The 27,964-nt window shown below is 50.7% G+C and overlaps 1 protein-coding gene across 1 annotated transcript; it reads left to right on the forward strand.

The window, feature by feature from the left end:
• NALF2 (NALCN channel auxiliary factor 2) lies at positions 1-27,964 on the forward strand. The gene is made up of 3 exons (XM_082609645.1): positions 1-938; positions 24,481-24,652; positions 25,058-27,964. Exons 1-3 carry the CDS (start codon positions 78-80, stop codon positions 25,441-25,443), a joined length of 1,419 nt encoding a protein of 472 aa, XP_082465771.1. The 5' UTR covers positions 1-77; the 3' UTR covers positions 25,444-27,964.

The raw sequence follows: 27,964 nt of genomic DNA on the forward strand, positions 1-27,964 counted from the left end.
TTGCCCGCCCGCCAGCCCGAGACGGCCGTCCGGCCTCGCGCCCGCCTTTTCCCTCCAGCCCGGACCCCCCCTGAAATATGTTCAGGGGCGCTTGGATGTGGCCCGGGAAAGACGCCGCCGCGCTGACTATCTGCTGCTGCTGCTGCTGGGCTCCCAGGCCGAGCGACAAACCTTGCGCCGACTCCGAGCGGGCGCAGCGATGGCGACTGTCCCTGGCGTCCCTGCTCTTCTTCACCGTGCTGCTCGCTGACCATCTGTGGCTGTGCGCGGGGGCCCGGCCCCGGGCCAGGGAGCTGAGCAGCGCCATGCGGCCGCCCTGGGGGGCCGGCCGGGAGCTGCAGCCGGTGCCTCCTCGCGCGGTGCTGCCGCCGCCGCCGCCGCAGCCGCCCGACCAGCCCAGCGCGCCCCCAGGCACCTGCGGCCCGCGACACAGCAACCTGACCAAAGCCGCCCCCGCCGCCGGTCCCTGGCCGGACTGCGGCGGCATCCCAGAACCCACGGGGCTGGACGCAGCTTGCACCAAATTGCAATCTTTGCAGAGACTTTTCGAACCGACCACCCCAGCGCCCCCTCTACGGCCCCCCGACTCCCCTTCCCGTGCCCCGGCCGAGTTCCCCACCGCCAAAAAAAACTTGCTCAAAGGCCACTTTCGGAACTTCACTCTTTCCTTTTGCGACACCTACACGGTCTGGGACTTGCTGCTGGGCATGGACCGCCCCGACAGCCTGGACTGCAGCCTGGACACCCTGCTGGGGGACCTGCTGGCCGTGGTGGCTAGCCCGGGCTCCGGGGCCTGGGAGGTGTGTAGCAACTGTATCGAGGCGTACCAGCGGCTCGACCGACATGCTCAGGAAAAATATGACGAGTTCGACCTCGTGCTGCATAAATACTTACAGGCAGAAGAGTACTCAATCCGGTCCTGCACGAAAGGCTGTAAGGTAGGGACTGGCGTCCGCGGCCACAACGGCTGCCGCTTCGGCGGCGGGAGCCGTGGCGGTGGGACCGGGAGAAAAAAGGAGGTTTCCCCCTCTACCCACCTCACCTCCCCCCGTCACCCCCCACCGTTCTCAGTGGGGCACGGGTAGTGCTACCTTGGGACCCTCCCGGGAAGCAGGGCCTCAGGGATTCAAGTCAGGTAACCACCTGGCCAACTTCTATTGATTCTGGCTTTGGGCACCATCTGACTGGGGCTTTCTCGCGCCCCGCCCCCCGCACGAGGAGGGAGGGGTCCGGGGTCCCCCCGGTTGGCAAAGGGATGGAAAGAGGGTTCTGGCTCCCCCAGCCCCCGTCCTCACCTAGCGGTGCCCCTTTCCTTTCCTTGGCTGGAATGGAAAGTCCTGGGACTGGCTGGTGCAGGGGGAAGGCCAAAGGTGGGGGAAGAATATTTGGCAACCTAACCCTGACCCTTTGGCCCCTGCCAGTGGGTGAGAGGAGGGGCACCTGTTTGTAGGGCACAGCACACTGTTGACCTTATATGACCTGAGGTGGCTGGTCAGAGTCTAAGCAGGTGGAGCCCCAGGGTACCTGTTTTCTCCCAAGGAGGGTACCTGCCAGCTCCTCTCCCCTGACAAGAGAAGGAGCTGGGAGCAGGGCACAGCAGCCTGTGGGAGGACCCCTGGAGGCTGGTGCACTACAGAAGTCCCAGTGTTTTCCCAGTGCCCTGGGGTGGCAGTGGAGGGAAAGCTGGCTTACTGGCTGTTGGGAACGGGCATCCAGAGGAGAGGCGGGGCCCCTGCAGAATGGGCCTGCCTAGGGCAGAGCTGAGTGTTGAGAAACTTCTTGACCCTGAGCAGGGTCGTTCTGGACAGTGGGTGTATGGGGGCTGTAAACATTTGGGACATGGTGCTACTGCTCTGTTTGTGCAGCCTGGCCAGGTGGCCTGCCTCTGAGAGGAAAGAGAACAGCAAGGTCAAAGGGTCAAGTGAAGAGGAGACCAGGTGGGGGTGCTGGTCTCACCCATCCTTAAGCTGGGGGCTGAGAGCTGGAGAGGGAGACAGTTGCCTCCTAGCCTAGCTTGTCTCCCTCCGAGGCTTTGGGGAGGGACAGAAAGTGCCCCTTTCCATCTGACGTGACCCCTGCGGACTTCTGCTCGGTTCCACGCTCTTGGTGGGCTCCTTAGGGATTTGGGCAGGGGCTTGGGAAGGAAAGGGGTAGCTCCTTGCGCCTGACTTCACTTTCTCATTCTCCTTTTTCCTGTTCTCGTAACCTAGCAGTCTCCCTCCCGCCTCCCTCAGCCTCAGCTGACTCACTGCCTCACTCACACTACCAAATGAGATATTCCACTTCTTAAAGGTGTACAGACAGATAGACACACACACTGCCAAACAGCACCACCACCACCCGGGGCAAAGTCACACAGAGGTAGAGAGAGGTCGTCACACCCACAAACGGTGCCACAGAAGCAGACAAGGTGTCGTACATATGCACATCTCCCCAGGATGTCAGAGACTCACAGGCAGAAGTACTGTCACATGAAAAAGGACACATTTTGTCATATAGAGATAGAGACACACACCCTTGATGTCAGTGCAAGCAGAGGGACACGGGCCACTAGCAGACGGAATAAAGGATGTCTGTCTTTTGTGGCCTTCCCTCCAACCCCGTGGCCCCGACTTTTTCTTTCCCACAATCTCCAGGATGAAAAAGAGACCATGCTACAACTTTCCCGTGGGGTTTTCTCCGGGTCATAGTTGGCTTCAGGCTCTGTCTGATCCGGCACTAAATAATAATCCCTCATGTTGATTATTTTTACCAAGCAGTTTGTTGGAGGAGAAAGACAGCTGATCTCTTGGATTCAGGAGGCCTGATCATCTCTACCACTTGTTCGTAGTGTGACCTTGGGCATGTCACTTCACTTCTCTAAGCTTTTGTTTCCTCATTCGTAAAACAAGGACAATAAGCCTGGCTCTGCCTACATCCCGAGTCTTTTGTGAGATTGAAGTGGGAAGAGGTAGCTGATAGTATTTTGTAAAAATAATAGAACACCTGGCAGTGATGTCCTGCTTAAGGTTTGTAGCCTCTTTCACGTGTATTATGAGATCACAACTGCCTGGGGAGGCTGGTAATACCAGCATCATGAGCCCCATTTTACAGATGGGGAAACTGAGGTGCAGGGGGCTCAAGCAGTTTGCCCGAAGGCCACTCGGCTAAGGAGCAGGAGTGCCAGGACTCCAACCCGCATGGCGTTGGTGCTAAGCTCACGCTTTGGCCATGGCCTCTCATCAGGTTTGCAATGGCCAGGGCCCTCCCTGCTCTCCTTTGTCTCCTTGCCGCTTTCACACTCTCACTCTCTCTCTCCCTCTCCCTCTCCCTCAAGTGAACTCCGCCTGCTCTCTTGCTGCCTGCTGTGCTGGGAGAAGGGCAGTGTCAGCTCCACAGCTTTCTTCCTGTCTTTCCCACCCTCTCCAACGTGCTCTCCCTTCACTGAGGCCTACACCCACAGGCCTCTAGATTCCAGCTGTATTACAGGCCCTACAGGAAAAGACAGCCGTGCTCTCCTCCTTCCTGCAGCCCCTCTGTCTTCACCCCAGTGCCCCACCTCTATCCCAGGCCTTTTCTGCAGATCCCCAAGCCTGCCCCCCAGCTTCAAGCCCTGCTGTCCAGCCCCTCCCCCAAATGGGATCCCTTGGAGATAATGCCACATCCTCCAAGCTTCTCCAGGGTGGAGAGCACACCGCCCCAGGCTAGGGTGAGGAGGCTTCCTGTGCTGCTGGAAACCAAACCTGGAGCCTTTGCTCCAAGGCCAGGTGACCCCCATCCCCGGGGGCCTATCCCCAGTATTTCAGTTAGATCTTTCCCGGGCAGCCCCAAAAACCCTGTTCTCTCCCTTTGCAACATCTGCCCCTGTTTCGGGCCACACAGGGCCCCACACATCATACCTGTCCTCACTGCTGCCTGTGACACCTCCCAATTTAGTACCAGCTGTGACATTTCCTTAATGTGTGATTGACTTCCTCTCACACAGCAGGGCGATGATAACTTAGGGAGGCCAATGCCCGTTCCCACGCTGGCCTCTCCCAACCCCTGGGGCCCCGCTCCACCCCTCCCTTACCTCCCTGTGCACGCATCCCCTCAGCCCTTGCCTCCTGCTCTGCTTGACCCTTCTGGCCCTGCCTGTGGTTACTGGACCACCCCCTCACTCCCCAGCCCTCTCCGTCTCCCAGCCCTGCCAGACCCCGCCTGGTTCTGATTGCCTCTTCCTCCACCACTGCCCCTTCCCTACTCTAAATTGAGGATAGTCTGATTGAGGGGTGGGGGGGGGCAGTGGTGAGATGGGAACAAAGCCCTGGCCTCTTCTCTCATAGCTCTGATCCAAGAGGGGATAGAAGCCCAAGAGAAGGCCAGTTCTCAGTTCTCACTAGCCATAGGGCCACAACCGTAAAGGTTAGTGCCAAGGAAGGATGCGATAGTCTGTTCTCTTCGGGACTGGCCCACACCCACCTGGCATATTGTGTGTTTGGTTCTGGGTCTCACACTGAGCAGTTTAGGAGGAGGCTAAAACTCAAGTTCTCCTGGACAGAGTTGAAGGAGCTGTTTCACCTGAAGAAGAGGAGACTCAGGAAGGTGTGGTCTCCAACTTCAGACCTCAGAAGAGTTGTCAGGGTGCAAAAGAAGAGGGATGTCCTGCTTAACCCCAGAGGGACTTCATGGTTAGAAAGTCCTAGGTTCAAGCCCAGCTTTTTTTAATGTATTACCTGTGTGACCTTGAGCTAGGGACTTCAGCTCTCTCAGCCTCACTTTTCTCATCTGTAAAATGGAGGTAATTCATCAGAACAGCCCTATGAGCTCATTATTAATGAGAAGTCTGCACAGTCCCCAGGCCTGGCATATCAGAGTTGTTCAGTTAACAGTTTTTTCCTTCCAAAGAGGGAACAGAGTGCCTTGAGAGGAGGTGAGTTCCTGCTCTCAGGGGAAAGGTCTAGCCTGATTCAGACAGAGCCCTGGGGGAAATGCTGTGGAGATGACTCTGACTCCGGAGTCTAGGGCAGGTTGGACCAGCTGACCTCTGAGGTCTGTGTCAGCTCAGAGTTCAGGCCGGTGAGCAGAGCCTGCTCCCTCAACAGCAGCACTGGATGGGCAAGGCCAGGGAAGGAGGCCTAACACCCACACCCAGGGGAGGGGGCTGCCAGAGCCAGCACCTCGCCCTCTGCCCTTACCCGTTGGGGACCTCTTCCTCCACTCCGGCTGGCAGCTGTTTCTGCCTCGCTGCCTTCCTCTCTCCTCCCACCTGCCACGGTTTTCCTGCCAAGCAGGATTCCCAGGCTAACGCTGGTGCCGAGAGCAGGAAGCTCGGGGCACTGGGCAAAGGGCAGGAGCCCCAGGTTGGCAAGTGGTCCCTGTTGTCACCCAAGCTTTCAGGCACGGAGCAGTGCCCCACAGTCAGCCTCCCTGACCCAGGGTTCGTGAGGGCAGAGGGAGTATCCTTGTCCCCATTTGGGGGTGGAGGAAGGGGGAGGCAGTCAAGAAGCAGCCTCCCAGGACCATGTCAAAGGCTCCCCTGAGGAGGGGTGTCCAGATCCACCGAAGCTCACTGGCCATGAACGTGAGCACCGGGCTTCTGAGAAGGGCCGGGGACAGGGAAAAGGCAATGTTTGTAGCTCAGACAGGGTATAGGGGCTTAAACGTGAGAGTGGGAAAGTGGCCCCATGCTGCCCACACCTCTCCGGATCCCCTCACCCCTACCCTGGCCCACCCCACTACCAATCCCCATATTCCTCCCAATTTTGGCCCACAGCCAACACCCCCCACATACCAATGACCCCACAACCTTCCCAACCTTCTGCTAGACCCTTCCCAAACCGCACCCTCACCTCACTCCTCCAACGCCCACTTCTCCCCACAGTTACCCCCACCTGCTCCCACCCCTCCCCTTCCCCCCACGCCCCTCCCTGCTCCCTTCTAACGGCCAGCCCTCTCCCATCTCCCACCCAGCTCCACTCCCCTCATCTCTCACCTCTTAACTCACACTCCACCAACCCTTACCCCGCGTCCTGACCATCTTCTGGCCTCATCCCTAACCCCCGTCCTGGCACTGCACCTCTTGCCCTCGTCTCCTGCATGCCCCCTCACCCCTCGCATCCCTCACACCCCTCTCACACTTCGCCTCTCTGATCCCCATCCCTCCTCCTGCCCCCCTTTCATCTTCTGGTCCCCTCTTCTCCTGTCCCCTTTCTCCCTCTGCTCTTTTTCTCCTTCCTGCCTTCTCTCCTCCCCACTCAGTGTGGACGTGTGTGTGTGTGCATGCACACATGCTTAGACACATAGACATACACACAATCTTCTTCATGGCGACTTCCCACAGGCTGGTGCCTGACTACTATAGTCACCATAGCAACGGGAACCTCCATGAAGGATAAACTGGTATCTCCTGAAGGTGGGGGCGGAGGGGAGTTAAGTGGAGGAAGGGAGCCCAGCAGCCTCCCACCCACTCTCATGGTCTGACTGGAAGAGTCTGCTGAACACAGTGGAGGTAAGGGTGAGGAAAGGGAAAACAGTGGGTGGGGCTGAGATTAAAGGAGAGTCAGGGATCTCCGAACACATCACAAGCATGAGAGGGTGCCTCTAAGCCATGTGGGTGCATGTTGGTCTCCTCCCCAGGCATCTGAGTCTCAGGGAAAGGGCACACCCACCCTTCGGTGTGTGGGTGCATATGTGGGACGACACCTTAGGCTCGAGGGTGGGAGTTTGCCCTAGAAAAACTTCTCCCTCAGGGCAGTTCTTTTATGGGCAGTTCTTTTATGTTCCCACCCTGTGAGGCTCTTTACCTGCCCTGTGCCCTTGCAGACTGGGCATCAGACCTGCCCCCACCCCTACTCCCCCATCCCCAGCTCACGTCTCAGCCACATGTGGATTCCAGCTGCAGGTGTTTGCTGGAAAACCAGGGGCAGCTTCTGAGGGGGTTTAGACAAATGTGGGACTCCAGGAGCACCATTCTCCAATGCTGAGCCGGGAGGTCTCTGGGGAATAGGTATGTTGTGTTCCTGTGGTTACAGGCGCACAGACCAGGATGTGTGCAGGGATGCTGGACCAGACTTTTCTCCCTGGGCATATGAGGGTGTTCAGAAAAGCCTGAATTTTTGATACCTCGAGCCAGGCAGGTGCTTAGAGAAGAGAGCAAGGGCACCAGGTGAGTTGCAGCTGGCCCTGGTGAAGGAAGGGGTTACCGTGGAGTGACAGGAGCTGCCAGGACCAAAGCTCCTGTTTGAATGGATTCTGGAAAAAGGAGCTGGAACCTGAGCCACAAGTCTCTGGGCCAGAAGGTGAAGGCAGGCTGGTGCCAAAGAACAAAGGGAAAGGGGAAAAGAAAACTGCCAGCTTTCAAGTGCCTGGGAGATGCCAGGGGCTTTATGTGTGTCCATGAACTCATTTAATCCTGATAGTCATCCTAGCAGGCAGGTACTCTCATTATTCCCTTTTTACAAATGTGACAGCTGAGGTTCAGTGAAGGAAAGTGACCAGGCCACATAGCTAAAAGGTGGGAGGACTGCCACACAAACCCAGGTCTGTCTGTCCTTTCCCCAGTGCACACATGTATAAAGAAAATCTTAATAAACTCCCCCAGCCGTCAGAGGCAATGCCCAGCTGGCTCTTGAGAGGCTGGAGTGAGAAGCTGACGAACTGCAAGGGAAATCCAGCAGCACCTACTGGCAACTTGTAGGGACCCCCCGGAGTGGCTCAGATCCAAAGTGGGGACCCGCCAACATTCTCCTTGTTCAATACCCCAGTCTCTTGTCCTTGAGCCCCAGTGATAATCACCAGTATCCTCTTGAGATTGTGACAGAGGATGGGCGTGAGGAAAGGAGGTGTTTGCTCCCTCCTTTTTCTACAGGCTCTACCAAGGAGATGGGAGGAGCTGGGCTCCTCTTGCCTGGAAGGAGGGTATCTGTTAGATTCTCAGCCCCAGTCTGCTGGAAGGATCAACCGGGGCAGGAGAGGAGTAGGTCTCCTAGACAGACCTAGTAGTGCAGGCCTGAGCCCTGCCCAGCAGCCGCTGGGAGAGCTGGGAGGGGAAACCGTGAGACCTTATCACCCAGAGCCTGTGGAGGCCTGGCCTGGGCTTTGGACACCCAGTTCCCATGCCAGGCTTTTGGTGAGCCCTGGCCTGGGATGGCGAGGCTTCTCTTGGAGGTAGAAGGAAGTGCCAACTCACCAAGCTGTGCCCGGAGAAGGACGAGTGGCGGTGGTGGGTTTTACCATTGTTTCCTGTCTTTGTATTTGGTTTCCAGCAGATAGCATGGCTACCTGGCTGTGAAAGGTGAGAATATCTGCTTAGTGTTGAACTCAACTAAAACTTCCAACCAGGTTAATCCTTCAGAGCTATTATAGACTCAGAATCTTTTAAAAATACCTTTTTTTCCAATTGCCAACAAAATGGTCTCTGAGAAATTTTGGAAAATAGAAATATAACAGGAAAAAGGTCCCAGAGATGCTCTTAACGTTATAGTGTATTTCCTCCTAATATGTCTTTTTGTAGCATAATTTTTTATTGTGGTAAAATATACATAACATCAGATTTACCATTCTAACTATTTTTAGGTGTACAATTCAGTGGCATTAAGTATATTTGCAATGTTGTACAACCATCTCCACTATTCATTCCTAAAATGTTTTTATTCTCCTAAACAGAAACTCTTTATCCGTTAAACAATAACTCTCCATTCCTCCCTCCCCCCAGCCCCTGGTAACCTCTATTCTATTTCCCATCTCTATGAATTTGAATATTCTGAGTAATTCATATAAGTGGAATCATACACTTTTTGTCCTTTCGTGTCTGGCTTATTTCATTAAACATAATGTGTTCAAGGTTCATCCATGTTGTGGCATGTATCAGTACTTCATTCTTTTTTATGGTTGAATAATATTCCATTGTCTGGATGTACCACATATTTTAAATTCATTCATCTCTATGGACACTTGGGTTGGTTCCACCTTTGGACAATTATGAATAAAGCTGCTATGAACGTTCATAGACAGGTTTTTGTGTGGACCTATATTTTCATTTCCTTCCACATTTTGGCCATTGTGAATAATATTGTTATGAACATTGGTATACAGGTATCTGTTTGAATCCCTGCTTTCAATTCTTTTGGTTATATACCCGGATATGGACTTGCTGGATCACGTGGTAATTCTATATTTAACTTTCTGAGGAACCTCCATAGTGTTCTCTACAGCACTGCACCATTTTATATTCTTATGAGCAATGCACAGGGTTCCAATTTCTCCACATTCTCATCAACATTTCCTTTTTTTTTTTGATAATAGCCACCCTAATAGATGTGACTATATATTTTTACATAGTTGAAATCATCCAGGTTTTTCATCCTGATCTTTTTAACTTATTGCTAAAGTTATACTGAATATCTTTCCATGTAATTAGATATTCACAAACCTCTTTTTTTTTTTTTTTTTTTTTTGGCTGTGCTGCATGGCTTGCAGAATTAGTTCCCCTAGCAGGGATTGAACCTGGGCCCTTGGTAGTGAAAGCATGGAGTTCTAACCACTGGACCGCCAGGGAATTCCCACAAACATCATTCTTGATGAGCATGCAGTATCCCATCCCATGAATTTAGTGCAATTTAGTTACCTAGTACCCTATTGTTGGATATTTACTTTCAACTTTTACTATTGTAAATAATGCTGTGATGGATATCTTTGTCCATAAATCTTTGTCAGATCTATGATTCCTTTTTTTTGATAAATAGTATCTCAATCATTTTTTTCTTATTTCTCTACTTTGCTGAGTTTCTTAAATCGCAAAATAATGCACCTTCATTGTACCAAGTCTAACAATACAGAGGTTTATAAAGAAACCTCTGTAGTCCACTTAGTAATCTTCCTGTTCCCTCCCCTCCCAGTCCCGCTGCCCTGAGGTCACTGATGTTAACAGTTTGGTGTGTACCCTTCCATCCCTCTCTGAGCTTACATCAACATTTGCACACAAAATGACTTTTTCTTTCCCTTGTTTTGCATACAAATGGAAGCATATACATTAATTCTTCAGGACGAACATTTGGAACTAGTCTTACAGAATCAAAGAGTATTAACCTTTCTAAGGCTTTTGACATACAAATTTCTTTCTTACCAAATTTCTTTCCAGAAGGCTGCTTCTAGTTTATACCCTTGCCAAAAATGTGAGACTAATTTACCACCCTTGTCTAATATTGATTATCATATTTTTTTTTAACTTTACTAATTTGTAGCTGAAAAGTGTTATAGCATTGGCTTGTAATTTGCATTCCTTAGGTCAAATTTTGTTTTTCTTGTTTATGTCATTTTTATTGCCTGTTTTATGAATTGTCTGTCCGTGTCTTGTGTTTTTATTATCGATTTGAATGTACTCTTTTATATGTATTAATGATTTTTTTTCTGATTACATTTGTGGCAGTTGTGTTTTTTTCCATTTATTATTTGCATCTTAGAGCTTGAAAGGAGGTCATGGGAAGGAAAGGAACTATCCCAGGCACTTTTTATGTACTTTATCGCACTTAATTCTTACATCTGTCTTGTGAAGTGTATATATATTTATCCCCATTTTACTTAGGAGAAAACAGGCTCAGAGAGGTTAAGTAACTGGCTCAAGGTCATCCAGCTAATAAGAGTTGGAGCTGGGATTTGAATCCAGGTCAAATCCAGGGTACCCAATCTGTACCAGTGTAATTTTACTATAGGTAAAGCTTTGTGCTAGTTGCTTTACAGACATCATTTACAGAAAGGTTAAGGATATGTGCTTTTATTATCTCCATTTTGCAGATAAGGAAAGTATAGATCAGGGAATTTAAGTAACTTGTTTGAGTTTTCATAACTGGTGAGAGCAAACCTGGGATTTGACCACAGGAATGTTTGAGGTTAAAGATGTTTGACCCTGTCTTCTCTCCATGCATGCTGTCTCCCTAGGGACCATCTTCTTGGATCCAAATTGAGACTCAGGGAGAGTACTTTGCTTACAGTCACATAGCAAATTAGTGACTGAGTCCCTACCTCCTTACAGATGACTTGTCCAAGTTCATACAGCCAGTTAGTGGCAGAGCCAGAATCTGAACCCAGCTCTGGCTGACTCTTCACCTGACTGGAGCAAAGGCTTTTCGATGAAGAACGTTTATGGAGCAAGCTGGGGAGAAGGAGCAATTAGGTAGAGTGTTGTGGCTGCCCTGAAACCTTTCTGAAGGAATGGACTCTAGTATTGGAGTCTTCCAGAGCAAGGCAGTTCCAGGAGCCCCTACGTGACAAGACCTAGAACAGGAGAACTCATGTCCAAAGGCAAGAAGACCTTTCTACAAGGAGAGAGCTGCCTTCCCATCACCAGTTGCCAAAGATCAGAGCAGGAACAGTTGCCTCTTTTCAACACTCCCAGGGTGTGTGTGTGTTTGTGCTCCCATGCATGCGCACATGCATGCATTTAGAGGAAAGAGGAAAGGGAGTGCTTTGATGGGCGAATGGAAATGGTCATTTGTAGCCCCTAGTACCCAAGTATTCTTCCCCCGACACTCCCTTACAAAGAAAACTTTACTCATATTGGGAATGAGCTGAATACACTGATTTTAGAAAATCACTCTCCCATCCAGTCCTAGAAATCTCTCCCCAACTTGACTTGAAATTCCATCAAAAAGATTTGTTTAAGTAACAAGCTAATGACTTCAATGGTGATAGTGAAATGGAGGGACCATCCTAGGGGCAATATGGTGTATAAGCTTGGGAACTGAAGCCCAGGTAAACTTGACTTCACATTCCAGCTTGAAATCTGTCTTCTCCATAAAACAGTTGTTGAGACCTTTCATCTCTCTTGGAACCTCATCTTCTTTGAATTCAAAGCTAAGAAATAGGGTCATTATTAGGCTTCAATGACATATAACATGCTAATCTCTTAAGAGCACAGTGCCTGTGAGATGGAAAGTGCTCAGGAAATGGTAGCCACCATATATTATTATTGGCTGTGTGGCCTTGGACGAGCTTTTTTTTTTTAATTTATTTTTGGCTGCATTGGGTTTTTGTTGCTGCGCGTGGGCTTTCTCCAGTTGTGGCAAGTGGGGGCTACTCTTTGTTGCGGTGCACGGGCTTCTCATTGCGGTGGCTTCTCTTGTTGCGCAGCACAGGCTCTAGGCACACGGGCTTCAGTAGTTGCAGCATGCAGCCTCAGTAGTCGCAGCATGCGGGCCCTAAAGTGCGCAGGCTTCAGTTGTTGTGGCACGTGGGCTCAGTAGTTGTGGCTCACAGGCTCTAGAGCGCAGGATCAGTAGTTGTGGCACACAGACTTAGTTGCTACACGGCATGTGGGATCTTCCCAGACCAGGGCTCGAACCCATGTCCCCTGCATTGGCAGGCGAATTCTTAACCACTGTGCCACCAGGGAAGTCCTGGACAAGCTATTTTAACTCTGGTCCTTCCTGTCCTCACCTGTAAATGTTTCTCCATCTCAGGGGGTGGTTGTGAGGATTCAATGAGTTAATAAAGGTCAGCTGCTTAGAACAGAGCCTGGCGTATGGTAAGCACTTAAAAAATGGTAGCTATAATTATTGTCACCTTAATTAGATGTGTTTAATCTAAATGACTGCTTAATACTCAATTGAGATTGACAACACTTTCCCTTAGGAGAAGGGAAAGGTAATTTGGGAGCAGCAGGTGAAGTGTCTAGTGTGGAGGTGGAAGGTTAGGAGCCAGAAGGCAACTGGAGAGATTCTAGTGAATGAGAGCACAGAGATATATTCAGGTAGGGGAGGGAAGAGCCAGAGATGGAAGAACTCCAAAGCCTTGATTTACCTCACCCCCAGAGACCAAGCACAACTAACAACTACCTCTTATCAGGTCTCTCCCCAGCCTCTCATCTGGTTAGCAAGGTACTGTGTTTGGGGACAGAAGTAAGGTAGGGGCAAGGAGCTGGTTTCACAATGATCCCTGCAGGAAGCCTGAGATTTCTGCCTGGGCCTGGGCCCAGACTAGCAGTGTGTGCCCCCTGGGAGGGGGCAGCGGGATTTTATGCCAAACACATTTGTGTGCAGCTCAAATGAAGCTATGGTTGTCATGTCACACTGGCACCATTTCTATGGTGGGTGGCCTGCACAGCTGTTGGGCACAGAGGCCCTCAAAGTTCCCCTCGTCTCATATGAGTTCTCTTTGGCTATGGGGCCACTCATTAATTCTGCTGGCCTGTTAAGCTGACCTGACCTAAGCCCATGCCCCAGGCAGTGGTGATGGAGTAGACAATCCATGACTGGGCAGTAGGGCCTGGGGTTTTGTGGCTGAGTCTGGCAAGGTCGGTCAGGTCAAGTCTTAGGGATTTTGTTTTGTTGTTTTTGAGGTTCATGGCTGCATATCAGTTTATATATTTATTTTATTTTCATTTTATCAAAGTAATATATGTTCATAATTTTAAAAGACATAAGCTACATATATATAGTCACTCTTCAGAGTTAAACACTTGAAGCTCTCTTAGCTTTTTCTTCTGATATTTATTGCCACATTTTTAATGGTGTGCCAGTACTGCTATTTCTTGACTCTTCTGTTTGAAATACCTTTGTGCACACAAAGATACACACGTATACGTACATATACATGTATACACGTATGTATATCTATCCCATATATAGATATATATTCTTGTAGCATCTGTCTTTTAAATGATATATAATGTAATATCTTTTAAATGATAAGTATAGAGCTCATTGCTTATAATTAAAACAGAAGCCCTCTGCTCCAACCCTAAGCTTCACTCTTCAGAGTCAAATACTTGTAAACCTCTTAGCTGTTTCTCCTAACATTTACCTCCACGTCTCTAACTGATGTACCAATAGTGTCATTTCTTGTGTAGAGCGGGATTTAGCTCTCTTACTACCAGCAGCATCGTATGTGCACCCCCCTCATACATCCAATATTGTCGTATCACAATTTCTGGTTTTAACAGTATTCCATATTTACATTATAAGGATTATAAATATTGTTCACAGCTGAGTCATGTAGAATACTGTGATTACATTTTCTTCCTTGGCCAACTTGTTTTCCTGGAGTTAATAATTGCCTCTCTTTTTTCTATTTGCTTCGTTTTCTATGATTTTGTTTTCTGGGGTTTTTTTTTTGTTTGTTTTGTTTTTTTTTGCTAATGTATCCCCAATTTCTCCATGAAAGCTGTAAAATTCATGCAACACATTACATAACCCATTACTTTCACCCTTTTCTTGGAAATCTACACCTTACTCCAGTCTGCGCTAGTTGCCGAAGGCTTGGTTTACAAGTGCTTGGATTTCAAGTACTTAGCAGGCATCTCTTCTGTATACTTAATTCCACGTGAAGTCCTGAGGGAAATACACAGATAAGACACAGTCCCTGTCCTCAGGGGGCCTACCGTCTCAAAGATGTTTAATTCATTCAGATATCTTGCCAGAAGGCTTGAGCTCCTCCCAAGGACTTTGATCTAGGCTGTGTCTTTGATCCCACACTCCAGGCAGAAACTCCCCTCTCCATCTCCACTGAATTACCAAAAGAATACAATACAGTCTCCCAGAGAGCAAATGTGGTCTTAGGCTGCATTAACAGAAACAGAGCTTCTAGGATAGGAGGGTTGATACTTCTACTTGACTCTGTGTTGATAAACTCTGGGGATTGCATTCAGTTGCAAGGGACATAGAAAAATAGGAACTTGTCTGAATAGGAACAACCAGGGTAGAACAGAGAACTGGAAACCAACATCCCAAAAAATAGTTGAAAAACTAGTTTGGCTTCTTGGAAGAGTAGTCTACACATAGCTCTCTCAATATTTCTTCCCTTACATTCCCTTTTAAATTGGCTTCAGTTTGGTTTCTGCCCCCACTGCTCCACTGAAACTGATCTCACCATGATGAGACTGCCAGCATGTCCTCATCTGCTGACCACTCTTATTCTTTGAAACTCTCCTCCCCTAATTTATAGAATGCCACTCTCTTCTGTTTCTTCTCCAAGCTCTTAGACCACTCCCGCATCTTCATCAGATTCCCTTCTTCTACCTGCCCCTTAAATGTTAGTGTTTTCCAGGGATCCACTGTTGGTCCTTTTCTCTGTGCATTAATTTTCCCTAGGCAATATCCTCTGCTTCCTTGGCTTCCACTATTGCTTTATCAGGCAGAGTGAGCCAGGTTATGCTGTAGTAGCAAACAATTCCCAAATATCAGAGGCTTGACACAACAAACAGTTATTTCTTGCTCATAATACATGTCCAAAATAGGTCAGCAGGGAGCATCTGTTCATGATAGTCACCAAGAGACCCAGGCTAGCAAAAGGTCCATTTCAACACCGCTTCCACAGTCAGCAGCAGAGGCAAATCGTACTCCAGCTCTTAAAGCTTCTCCCCTGAAGGGATCCATGTCACTTCAACTCACATTTCATTGGCCAAAGTAAGTCTTAACGGCTATGCCTAATTTCAAAGGGTGTGGGAAAGTATAGTCCTACTATGTTCCTGATGATTAACTCCTTAACCCTTGATGACTCCCAAACCTTTATTTCTAGCCCAGACCCTCCTTCTGAGCTCAGACCATTGTGTCCAACTGCCTCCTTGACATTTCTACCTAGTATATACTGACCTATATTTCAAAGTCAGCATGACCAAAAACTGAATTCATCTTCTTCACCCCCAAATCTACTCCTCCTCCTGGTTTCCCTTCTTTAATGAATGAAACTACCATTCATCCTGCCACCCAAGCCAGAAACCTGGTATCCCCATCATCTCTCATTCAGATTGTTGCAATAGGCTCCTAACTGGTCTCCCCACCTCCAGTCTTGATGCCTATGCTCCATCATCTACACTTTCAGAACATAAGTCTGAAAAGTTAGTCAGTGATAAGACTAACTTATCACTGACTTAGAAGTGATAAGCAATCTTTTAAAAGGCAGTTATTTAAAATCCACTAAAGGCTGTCCATTGCCTATAGGATGAAGCCTGGCTCCTCCTCAGCATGCAGAACATAGCATAATATAGGCATGGCCTTCCTCCGTAGCCTCATCTCCCATCATGGCCCCCTTTGTACCCCGTAACTATGCTAAACTACCGACAGTGCCTGAAGCCGGCACTGCTTCACACCTCCAGGCCTTTATACCTACTTATTCCTTTGCTTTAAGTGCACTTATTCCTGCCCGATTCCACCCAGTGAACTTCTGCCCATTTTTTCCAAGCCCCAACTCTAGCCTCTCCCACATGGAGATATTTTCCTGTCTTCAGCCCTCAAAACACCATTGATCCTTCCTCCCTTTATGCTGTCATTGCACCAAGTACATACTGCTTATCACAGTGACTTCTAATGATTGATGCTTGTCTCTCCTGCTCCTTAAAGATATCAATCTTGTCTTCCCTATCTCTATCATATGTAGTTCCCCAGCACAGTGCCAGGCACTTGAACATGTTCAGAAATTGATCATTGCAGGAAAAAATGAATGGGAAGACCTGACCTGATTCGGGGAAGTTTACAAATACCTACTGCAGGGCTGGCATGGGGACAGGAAGTTTATGGTCCCAGAAGAGCTAGGAGGAGCCATGAGCAATGCCACAGGGAGGCATTATCTCAGCTCAGAAAGAGAAAAACCTTCTTTAACTGCGAGACTTGTCTGAAGATATGGGCTGCCCTAGGAGAGAGCGTGCGCCCTGTGACAAGAGGTGTGCAGTCAGTAGCTGGATAGCTTGTGGCAGTGACGTTGGAGTGGAAATTCCAACAGCAGATAGGGAGGTGGAGTTGTGATTCTCACAGTCCTTCCTACTCTCGAGTGGTCATGAACCTGCCTCCTCTGCTCACCTGATTGATATGGGTCATCTAGGCTCCTTCAGAGAACTGCTCCTGCGCTAGGGACACCACTTCTCCACTAACCAGGCTGCCCCTGGCCTTGGAGCAGGTGGCCTAAGAGGCTTGGATGTGACTGGACCCTCTGGAACTGCAGTGGCTCTAGGTTCTTATCCACCTCTCAAGCCAACTCCCCCGCCTTTCCTCCAGGCCAGGCCAGGCCACTCTGACTCATGACTGCTCATTCTCAGCAGCAGGAAAGCTGTTGCTTATTTTTACAGCCACTTAAGTAAAGCCATGTCATCCACCTGCATTTGCCCTGTAATGCCTCTCATCTCAGTCTGACTCTGCCAATCCCAAGGAACTACTCCCAGAGTTATGTCCAAGATCTCCCTCCCCTGGGTTGGAGAGATTGACCTTGACCTTACCCTGTTCTGACCCAACTTTCTGAAAGCCCAGAATCAGGAATAGGAGCGTGTGGCTCTTTTCAGACCTGCCCAAGGAGGCCCTTCACACAATGCTATGTGTATTGATGGATGCAGCACAAAGAGACATGGGATTAGTCACCAGAGTACTTCCCTTCTAATCCTGGCTTTATAGTTGATTTCTTGCATGTTTCTGACTTGGCTGAACCAAATCCCTTTTCTGAGCCTCAGTTTCCACCTAGGTGAATTCCAGGGGCAGGGTGATTATTTGTGTACTGTGGACAGTGGGTTTCATTCCCAAGCGCAGCCCAGATGGCCACTCTGCCTCCACGGTCTCTGCAGCTGCAGCTCCTGGCCAAGTGTCCCAGGAGTGCATTAGGAAAACAAACAGCGATAAAGAGGTCTGTAGGGAGGATTTGGATGGGGAAATAGGCCCTAGGGAGGGAAGCAAGTTGGAATCCCAAGAAGGAAACTGCCGACTTCCTGGTAGGAAGGAACTGAAGCTCTCCTCTCTGGAGGGTTTCCTCGTCCCCTAACCAAGGAGTCCAGGATGGCCTCCTCTTTCTAAACCCTCTGGCCCTGAGTCTTGTTTGTGGGCTGTGTTTGTAGGTACGCACTTATATGCATTCCCGTAGCACCCTGAGAGCCAGGAGAAGTCACATGCTTCTCCCCAGAAGAGCGTAGGGATGAGAATGCGCTGGCCAGGGCTGCAAGCCAGGGAGCAGGAAGGTAAGGCTCTCCAAGTCCTCCCACTCCTCCCTAAACTAGCAGCCGCAGAGCCCAGGATGGGTGGGGATCCCCCTCGTCTTACCTGCTCCCATTTCAAGAGTGGTTTAAGGGACTTCCCTAGTCGTCCAGTGGGTAAGACTCCCTGCTCCCAGTGCAGGAGGCCTGGGTTCGATCCCCGGTCAGGGAACTAGATCCCGCAGGCATGCTGCAACTAAGAAGCCCACATACTGCCACTAAAGATCTCGCGTGCCGCAACTAAGACCTGATGCAGCCAAAATCAATCAATCAATATTTTTTTAAAAAGACATTATAAAAAAACGAAAACAAAAAAAAAAGAGTGGTTTAACAGCCCAGCGGGGAGGAGGGGTGGGATAGCCTTCTCAGCTTCCTTTTTGGGTTAATTGGTGTTCCCTCTAGTTACTCCCTGCTTCCTTCCCCTCCCAGTTCCCATAGCAACTTGGCTGTAGCAGCCAGAACTTGATTGAGCCCAGCGGTGGCCTGCTGGAGGCGGGGAAGGGGATTCTGTAGGGAAAGGAGGGCACTGTCAGGTCAAGGCTTTTCACCCCACCCATCATCTGCTGCTACCTTGAGGGTCCGGGATGGTTAAGCTCAGAGGACAGGGCATGATGAAGAAGGCTTTCCTGCCAGGGCTGGAGTTTGAAGAGGCTGAAAGCCAAGAGCAGGCCTGGTTCTCCTCAGCTCTCCTCCCCTCCCCACGCTTCTGTGTCCTGCCCCCTGAGTTTGGAATGCAGTCACTGGTAGGATGGTCCAGTAGGAAGAACCCTGGAGTCAGAGTCGAGAAACTGGGTCTCAGGTTCCTCCCTCTGCCACTACTTTATGTGACTGTAGAGAAGTCCTTCCCCTCCTTTTCTGGGCCTCAGTTTCCTCAGCTATAAAATGAAGCAGGGCTAAGTTCTCTGCATATTAAAATTAACTGAGGTGTTTTGAAAAACTCTAGATGTGTGGGCCCCACCCACAAGGATTCTGACTGACTTGGTCTGGAGTGCAATGTGGGCCAAGCAGAAGCATTTTTAAAAGACTCTCTGAAAACCATAATTCAAAAAGAGTCATGTATCAAAATGTTCATTGCAGCTCTATTTACAATAGCCAGGAGATGGAAGCAACCTAAGTGTCCATCATCGGATGAATAGATAAAGAAGATGTGGCACCTATATACAATGGAATATTACTCAGCCATAAAAAGAAATGAAATGGAGTTATTTGTAGTGAGGTGGATGGACCTAGAGTCTGTCATACAGAGTGAAGTAAGTCAGAAAGAGAAAAACAAATACCGTATGCTGACACATATATATGGAATTTAAGAAAGAAAAAAAAAGGTCATGAAGAACCTAGGGGTAAGACGGAAATAAAGACACAGACCTACTAGAGAATGGACTTGAGAATATGGGGAGGGGGAAGGGTAAGCTGAGACAAAGTGAGGGAGTGGCATGGACATATACACACTACCAAACGTGAAATTGATAGCTAGTGGGAAGCAGCCGCATAGCACAGGGAGATCAGCTCGGTGCTTTGTGACCACCTAGAAGGGCGGGTTATGGAGGGTGGGAGGGAGGGAGACACAAGAGGGAAGAGATATGGGAACATATGTATATGTATAACTGATTCACTTTGTTATAAAGCAGAAACTAACACACCATTGTAAAGCAATTATACTTCAATAAAGATGTTTAAAAAAAACTAGTTAAAAATAAAATAGGAAGATACCTGGGGGAAAAAAAAAAGACTCTCTGAGTGATTCTAATATGCAGCCAGAATTGAGGAACTAGAGCAGAAGACCTCCGAGGGTCTCCCAACTGACTGTTGTCTGGTTCTGAGACATTTCTTCCTTTGCCCTGCATGCCCCGCCTCCAGCCAGCCCCACAGCTCTCCGACCGCAGCTCTCCTGGCTCTTCCCCATCCTAGTGGATGAGTGCCCAGGTCCCCTGCAACTGCCCAAGCAACCCGGTCCCCTCTGGCTCAGTCCTAACACTGATGAGATGGGGCAAGTGACTTAGGCCTGCCTAGGGAAGAGGGCTACGGAGACTAAGGCAGGCTTGCTGTCCAGGTGGTAGCCCTGAGAGCCAGACTTTTCATCTGAGAAGGGCCCCAGCCCCTTTTTAAAGCACGTGGGCCAGCACTGACCTCAGCTGGCCATATGTGGGGCTAAGGAATTGGATTACCTCTCAGCCCCGTGTCATTCTTCTTCCTCCATTCCTCTCACTAGTTCCTTGCCTGTACCTGTCTTGCCACCCACAGGCCTGGTGTCCTCCTCAGGCAACCTGCTCGCCATGGTGACTCTGGGGCGTGAGGCTTGAGGGAGGGTCGTCTAGCTAAGGAGAAAGGCCTCCCTCCCACTGTCAGGCCACCCCTCTCCCAGCCCCGCCTCCCTCAACTCCCTCTCTCTCTCCCAGAGCAGAGGCGGGGAGTGCCCGGCCACCAGCACCTGCTATTAGGCTAATTGCAGTTGCCTGGGAGGAGAGCTGGCCCTCCACTGCAGCCTCACCTGGGAGCAGGAATATTGAACCGAAAGAGCCAGGGAGAATCCCGCAGGGGCCTCTGAACCCCAGCAGTGGAGGACTGGGCTGTTCCACACAATTCAGGGTGAGGGTGGAGGTGGACTCTGGGTCCAGGCTGCAGAGGTTGGGGCAGAGGCTGTGGACAGAGCCGCCTCTTGGCGCCCTGGGACCCACAAGATGGAGTGGGGGGGGGGGTCTCCAAGGTACTGGGGCCCTTAGCGTTAGGGATATCCTTTTGTTTCCTGTCTTACTTTTCTTTCTGTCTCCCCCACCTCCTTCTGCTGTCTTATCCCTCTTTCTTATCGTGGCCTTCCTCTGTTCCCATCTTCTTTACACCCCCTTTATTCCCCTGCTGGCTCTTGAACCCTCCTCTTTCTTCCTCCGTCTTCCTTACCCCTCCTCTTCACAGCCCATCTTCCACGTCTCCTGTCCCCAACCCTGTTATCCCCTACTCTTTCTTACCCTTCATCTTCTCTCACCCTCACTGTACCCCTTTACCTCCCTTACACCCTCCATCTCTTATTCCCCTGCTTCCTCCCCAGTGCTGTTTTTTCCTACCCCCGCTATAACCACCATTTCTCACCCTCCAACTCCCTACTCTTTCTTACCCTCTCTTTCTTCCTCCCCTCCTCCCTTGTGCCCCCGGACTCCACTGCCAGTCTTTCCAACCCCTGAGCCCCTCTCCTACCCCTCTAGCTCCCTCTTCCCCCGCCTCTTACCTTTACTTGTTCCTTTCCACCTCCTTCCACTCCCTTCTCACTCCATTGCACATACCTTTTATCCCAATAATTTCACTCTTAAGAGTTTATATAAATAAAATGCAACAGAAGTGTTCAAGAGAGGTGTGTACAGACCTACTCACCAAAGCATTGTTTGTGATAGTGGAAACCTGGAAATAACTTAAATGTCCATCCATGGGAGATTGGTATCCTTTGCACTTCATTCATATGAAACCGTTCTCCATTCTTTTAGCACACCATGCATGTGCTCACATCTGTACCTTTGCTTAAGCTGTTGCCTCAGTCCAGAATGCCCTTTTGTCTCATCTCTGCCCATCCCATCTAAAATCCTACTTTGAGTCCCAACTCAACTCTTTTTTTTTTTTTTTTAATATTTATTTATTTATTTTTGGCTGTCTCGGATCTTAGTTGTGGCACGCGGGATCTTTCGTTGTGGTGTGCGGGCTCTTCGTTGCAACACGCAGGCTTCTCTCTAGTTGTGGCGCGTGGGCTCCAGAGCACGTGGGCTCGGTAGTTGCGGCCCTCAGGCTTAGTTGCCCCACAGCATGTGGGATCTTAGTTCCCCGACCAAGAATCGAACCCACGCCCCCTGCATTGGAAGGTGGATTCCTAACCGTTGGACCACCAGGGAACTCCCCCAGCTCAACTCATACCCTCGCTGAAATCTTTCCCGGCTCTTCTATTTGCTTCACTCCAGTGGCCAGTGGTTTAACTTCTCTTATAGTATAGAAAATGTGCCATAGTTTCAAGTGAGATCTGTCTATCCGTGAAACTGAAATTTCTTTGAGAGTAGGGACATGTCCTCATTTACTCATCTGGTTCATTCCGTCAACAAGACTTGTTTTTTTACATATATTGTGCTGAGTACTCAATATGGTCAATAAGACCGACCCACGTCTGCTTTCATACGTCTTACATTTTAGTGAGGTTGACAGAGAAAAACAAAACAAGGATGCAGACAAACTCATACTTGTGGTGAAGAAACATTTAAGAAAAAGAAGAATGAGGGGGCATTCTCTAACTCGAGTGGTCAGGGAGACCCTCTCTGAAGAGGTGACTTTTGAACTGAGGCTTCAAAGTTGAGAAGGACCTAGCCAGGCCAAAAGTGGTGGTGGGGGGGTGGGGCAGGGGGAAGAGCATATCAGGCCAAGAGAACAGTGTGTGCCAAGGCCCCGAGGTGGGAAGAAGTAGGGCATGTTCAAGGAAAAGAAAGAAAACCTCAGCGTGTGGAGCATTATGAGCCGTATGGGGGAGGTAGAAAATGAGGTTGGAGAGACAGACAGGGGCCAAGTTATGCAGGGGTTTGAAGCCTGTGGTCGAAAGTTTGGGTTTTATTCTAAATGCATTGAAGGGTTTGAAGCAAGGGAGTAACATGATCGAATGTCATTTTGAGATCGCTCTTACTCCTGTGTAAACAGTGCATTGGAAAGAGCAAGAGTGGAGGTGGGGAGGCCACATAGGAGACTGTTGTCCAGGTGACAAATGACGGTGCCTGCACAGAGTCGTGGAAGTAGAGGGAGAATTGGCATGCCTTGCTGATGGACTGCGTGTGGGGATGCTGGCAAAGAGAGGAGTGATGGCTGACACCTAAGTTTCTGGATTGAATACCCGGGTGGATGGTCATGACAGTTAACCGAAGTGGTCAAGACTCAGGGGTGTGGGCAGATTTGGAGTTAAAAAAAAAAACAAGAACTGAATTTTAAGATTTAGGGCATGTTAAATTTGAGAAGCCAGTGAGATATCAAATCTGTGTTCCTCGGGGGGGTAACTTACACCACAACCCACTACCACCCACCACTACCACCCATCACCACGCCCCTGCCCCCACTTTGGAAAAGGCCAGTGTGGGATTCCATTGCCCAAGTCCATGTTCACAGTGGAGTTATTTGTATTTGAGTGTAAATGTTTAAAGTCTGTGTAAGAAGCTCTGACCACGTTGCTCAGAGTGTGGTTGAAAGGCCTCTGGCCGCAGAATGACCTGGACCCTTGTTCCAAAGGCAGATTCCTGAGCCCACCTCAGTCCTCTTGAAGCTGAATTGGAGGGGGCCATCTGCCTTTTTAACAAGTGTCCCAGGGGATTCTGAGGCACACTGAAGTCGGAGAACCATCACTACAAGGAGCAACTATGGGAAGGTGCCCCTGAAAATATGAAGAATGGATGTGGGCAGGGCTCTGGGCATCCTGTTAAAATGCAGGTGTGACTTGTCAAGTCTGGGGCAGGGCCTGGGATTATGCACTTTTCACAAGCTCCAAGTGATGGTGATGCTGCTGGTCCAGGTCCACACCTTCAGTAGCAAGGAGTTAGATCAGTGGTTCTCAATGGGAGATGATTTTGCCCCCCACCCAGGAGATATTTGACAATGGCCAGAGACATTTCTTGGTGGTCACAATGAGGAGGGGGAGGATGCGACTGGCAACTACTGGGTAGAGGCAAGAAATGCTTCTCAATATTCTATAATGCACAGGACAGCCCCCCACTACAAAGAATCATCCGGTCCAAAATGTCAGTAGTGTCGCCGTTGAGGAGCTCTGGTCTTGATGATAGCCAAAGAGTATAGAGCAGGGAACCTTTCTTAGCCAGGACCAAGTGCCTGGTGGAAATGGGCTCGACGAGGGGCAGGATGTACACCCGTGAAGTGAAACGGCCAAGCAGAGTTTCCAAATGAAATGTGGTGTCTGCTCCACTCCAGGGCGGACGCCAACAGGACAGAGCATGGGTTAAGTAGAGCTTGAAGGCACGTGTGGTGCTTGGTGAGGCAGATTCCTGTTTTTATTAAAAATAACCCCTCACATTTGTATTGCACTATAGAATTTACAAAACATTTTCATACGTGTCATATTATTTGATCTACACAACACCCTAATGAGGTAAAGCAAAGATTATCCTCTCCATCTCTTTTCTTGAGTTTAGAAACTTAACACCATCAGCCAAAGAAATGTTTGCTGAATTGAATGGAAGTGAAATTTACCTCAATATAGGTGACCTCAGACAAGTCAGGACATCTCTTGGGACCAGCTATAAAATGGTATGGTTGGATGGGCCTCTTCCAGCTCTGATATAGGAGTCATTTTGTGATTTTACCAATGAACAAATTCAAAGTCTTGGATGACTGCAGATTGGGGACTTGGGAGTTCTGGCTGTGAAATGGGAGATTTTAGGGTAGGAGGTAGTGGTCTTGACCCAAACCCTTCTTCCCCACCCCCTGGACCCTGGGGGTGGGTTGATGAGCACACCGTACCCTCCCCCTATAGAGTACAGGTACACCCCTCCTCATCCCTCTCCTCTGAGGCGGAAAAGGGCTGGTGCCTGGGCTGATGCTTTTTCCTCTCCCTACAGGCTGTCTACAAGGCCTGGCTGTGCTCAGAATACTTCAGCGTGACCCAGCAGGAATGCCAGCGCTGGGTGCCCTGCAAGCAATACTGCCTGGAGGTGCAGACCCGGTGCCCTTTTATCCTCCCTGACAATGAGGAAATGGTGTACGGAGGGCTCCCTGGCTTTATCTGTACAGGTAAAGGCAGGGCCCTGGGAGGAGGGAGGAGGCCAAGAGCCCAGAGCAGGCACCAGGTCGGGGCTGTGGGAGCAGGGAGGACAACAGGGAAGTTGGGTCAGGAGAAGGTTAGTGGCTGCAGGAGTTAGGTAGTGAGGCCCCAGGTTGGGATGGGGCAAAGTGGAATAGGGGGAGAGAGCAGAATGGCCATCTGTATCCAAAACATACCTGGCCAGGGAGTTATCCCAGAAAGACCGTCTGGGGTCCCTGGAAGATGTGTCCAGAAAGGGACGGTGCTAAGGGGCAGGGGGAAGAGTCTTGGGCAGGAGTACCAGGGCAGCCCCAGCTCTGACAATCACCTCTCTCAGAAAGGCATAGCCAGCGGCCCCTTTAGCACCCGACCCCGCCTTGCTTATCCATTGGCAGGGTTGCTGGATACTTCGCCAAAGCGGCCGGAAACCAAGTGCTGCGACGTGCAGTGGGTCTCCTGTGAGTCGGAGAAGAAGAAGTTCAAGGAGTCTGAAGCCCCTAAAACCCACCACCAGCAATTCCACCACTCTTACTTCCACCACTACCACCAACAGTACCCCCACTACCACCCCCGCCACGACCCCCCAGGCCGCCTCAGCCACAGCCCCTCCCTGCTGCCGGTCTCTGGGGGCTCCTGCCTCAGTCCCAGCAGGATCCGGCTCTACGTCCTTGTTCTCGTGCTCCTCCATACCATGGTGTCCTTCTCCAGCGGCCAGGGTGGTGGGGGACCGGGCCTGGAGGCACTGCCTGCCCTAGATGAGGGCCTGACTCGGGAAGAGTGACAGCAAGGAGGGAGATCAGACCTCCACCACACACCGACATCAGCTCCAGCGCCCCCCCCCAGGGGGAGGGGGAGGGGGTCCCTCCCATGGGAGGTGTAGGACCAGGTGGGGGGTGGGGGAAATGGGGCAATCACACATCGCCCCCTACCAACCCCCACTCCAAAAGCAGCTCCAACAGAACCGCCAGAGGGCCCCAGGGAGCTGCAAAACTCATCCGGGAGAAAAAGGCAGGAGCAGCAGGTGCCCCCCTCCCAGGCCCCCATCTATGGGGCTTAGCCAAAAAAAAAAGGGGGGGAGTGGGGGGTGGAAATGCCCACCGCCACTGAGAGCCCTGACCCCAAGGAAGGAGGCTGCTTACCCAGCCTTGGCCCTTCAGGGAATGTTGGGGGGCACAGAGGGGAGAAGCTCTTTGCCCCCTCCGCATTCCTTTTGTTGCCACGATCCTTAATTCCCTCCTGCCCACACCCCTGCAGGCAACGGCAGACGACGCAGCAGCCCTCCTCCCGCTCCGGCGCACCTTGTCCCATGTGGGGCCACCACAGGGAAGGGCCCAGCTGGGACATGAGGTGTACGCAGTTGTGGCTAGGTCAGGGGCCCAGTTAAGCTGTGCCCCAGCACCCTAGCCGATGAGGTCTAGGAAGGGGGTGCAGAATGAGTGGCGGGAGAGAGCGGAGATAGGGAAGAGGGAGAGGAGAGGAGAGAGGTGGGCAGAGAGATGGCTGAACGGGCCGTCACCACCTGGCTTTGGGGAGCCAGGTGATCAGTGTTGAGGCAGGCTCGAGGACACGTCCCCAAATCAGAAAGGGTTGCGTAAGGAGCCCTCTGGAGAAGGAGCACAGGGACTGGGTTCTTGGGCCTTGAAAACAGAAGGCTGAGGGCACATGGTCAGACTGCCGCTGTCTGAAGGGCCATATCTTACAGAAGGTGCACATACTCCCAAGGGCCACTCTTGCCCTGGAGATCTTGGCCTTGGGGCCAAAGACGTTTCCATTTCTGATCTCCATGGGGAGGAGGGACTTAAGCCCAAGAGGGTCAGGCCTGGCCTGGGTCCCCAGACTCCCCCATCTCGTCCTAGCCCAGGCCTCCATGAAGGAAACCCTGGTGGCATTGCCCCAGAGCTTTCCAGAGATGAGCCTCCCCCATCCCCAGCCTGTCCCCATCCCCAGCCTACCAAAGAGTATTCATCCCTTCTCATCCCTGACCCCATGGGTTACTATCCCAATTGTGGAACCACCACACTGCTCCTCACCCTGTAGCAGGTCCCCCAATCCAGCCACCCCTGCCCCTAGCTGGAGAAAGTCCAGAAACTGGCAAGAGGACCTGCTAAATAAAGACGATGTGCTGTGGTCCCTTGGTTGAGAGACCTGAAGTGTTTAGTCAGGCTAGAGAGCTGCATGAGAGAAGAGGCCTGGAGAGCCCCTTGGGGGCCATTAGCCTTGTGCTGATCTCCTAGGGGTGGGAGGCCACGTGGCCTGGGACATCTACAAGCCAATAGGAGCAGACGAGAAAGGAAGCCACAACTGTGTTCCTGGGACAGGCCAAGCGGCTTTCAGTGCCAGAAGGGCCTGTGTCCTGGGATGCAGTGCCAGTGAGTTAAGGGGAGGGGTGGGCCTGGAGCTGCATTAGGGGAAACCAGAAGGGGGAGGGGGAGGCAACAGCTGGAATCAGCTGGCTGGGGGATAAATGGGAAACCTCACTCGTAGAGAGGGAATCATTCAAGGGCCTCAGCTGGGTCCCCAAATAGGCTTTGTGAGACCAGGGAGTCCTTCCCTGCCAGTTTTCTCATTTCTCACAGCGTGTTCCCCTCCCCCTGCCCAGCCCTGTGCCCTGCCCACACACTCCATGTTTGGCCTTCAGCATTTCAGGCCTAGCCACATACCCCATCCCTAGAGTGCTCTTTTCAGCTGGGGAGGGGAAGAGGTGCTGGCTCCTTTCCAGAGATGCTTCTGTAGATGTGAGAGAGACTATGTACTGCCTTGTAACTCCTGCATCCTCAGGAGGGGAAAAGGGACTGGGAAGTAAAGGGGGACCTTAGGACCCCAGGGAGTGGACCCTTGGAGACTCCCATCCCCTCTTCCCCCTCACCAAGTGCCCAGGAGACCCCTGGCTCAGACCAGCCCAGGGCCTTGCCCAGTGGCAGGGGAAAGGGGCACCTCACTCCACCTCGAAGTCATTTGACTGTCCCCATCCACCCCACTGCCCAGATCTTCCACCACCCCTCCAGCTGCCCCTGCCGTTCGTCACAGGCAGCAGAGCTGGGCAGCTTTCTTACACCATTTTCTACACTGTGCTTCATGAGTAGGACTTTCTTGCACTAGTTCCTTTGACTGAGTCTCCAAGCTGGATTCCTGGTAGTCCCCGTCCCTTCCTCCCTCACCTGGCTACGGTTCAGTTGTTGCCCTTCCCCTGCCTCTGTGTTTCGGTGAGAGTCTCTGTATGTGTACCGCTTTCTGTTTTGTTGCATTGTGGGGCAGAAGCCTCTCTGCTCTTGTTTAACCCCATAAAGAAATAAATGGTAAGA

Source organism: Mesoplodon mirus, assembly GCF_964341445.2.
Source record: "Mesoplodon mirus genome assembly, chromosome: X".
Classification (NCBI taxonomy): Eukaryota; Metazoa; Chordata; class Mammalia; order Artiodactyla; family Ziphiidae; genus Mesoplodon; species Mesoplodon mirus.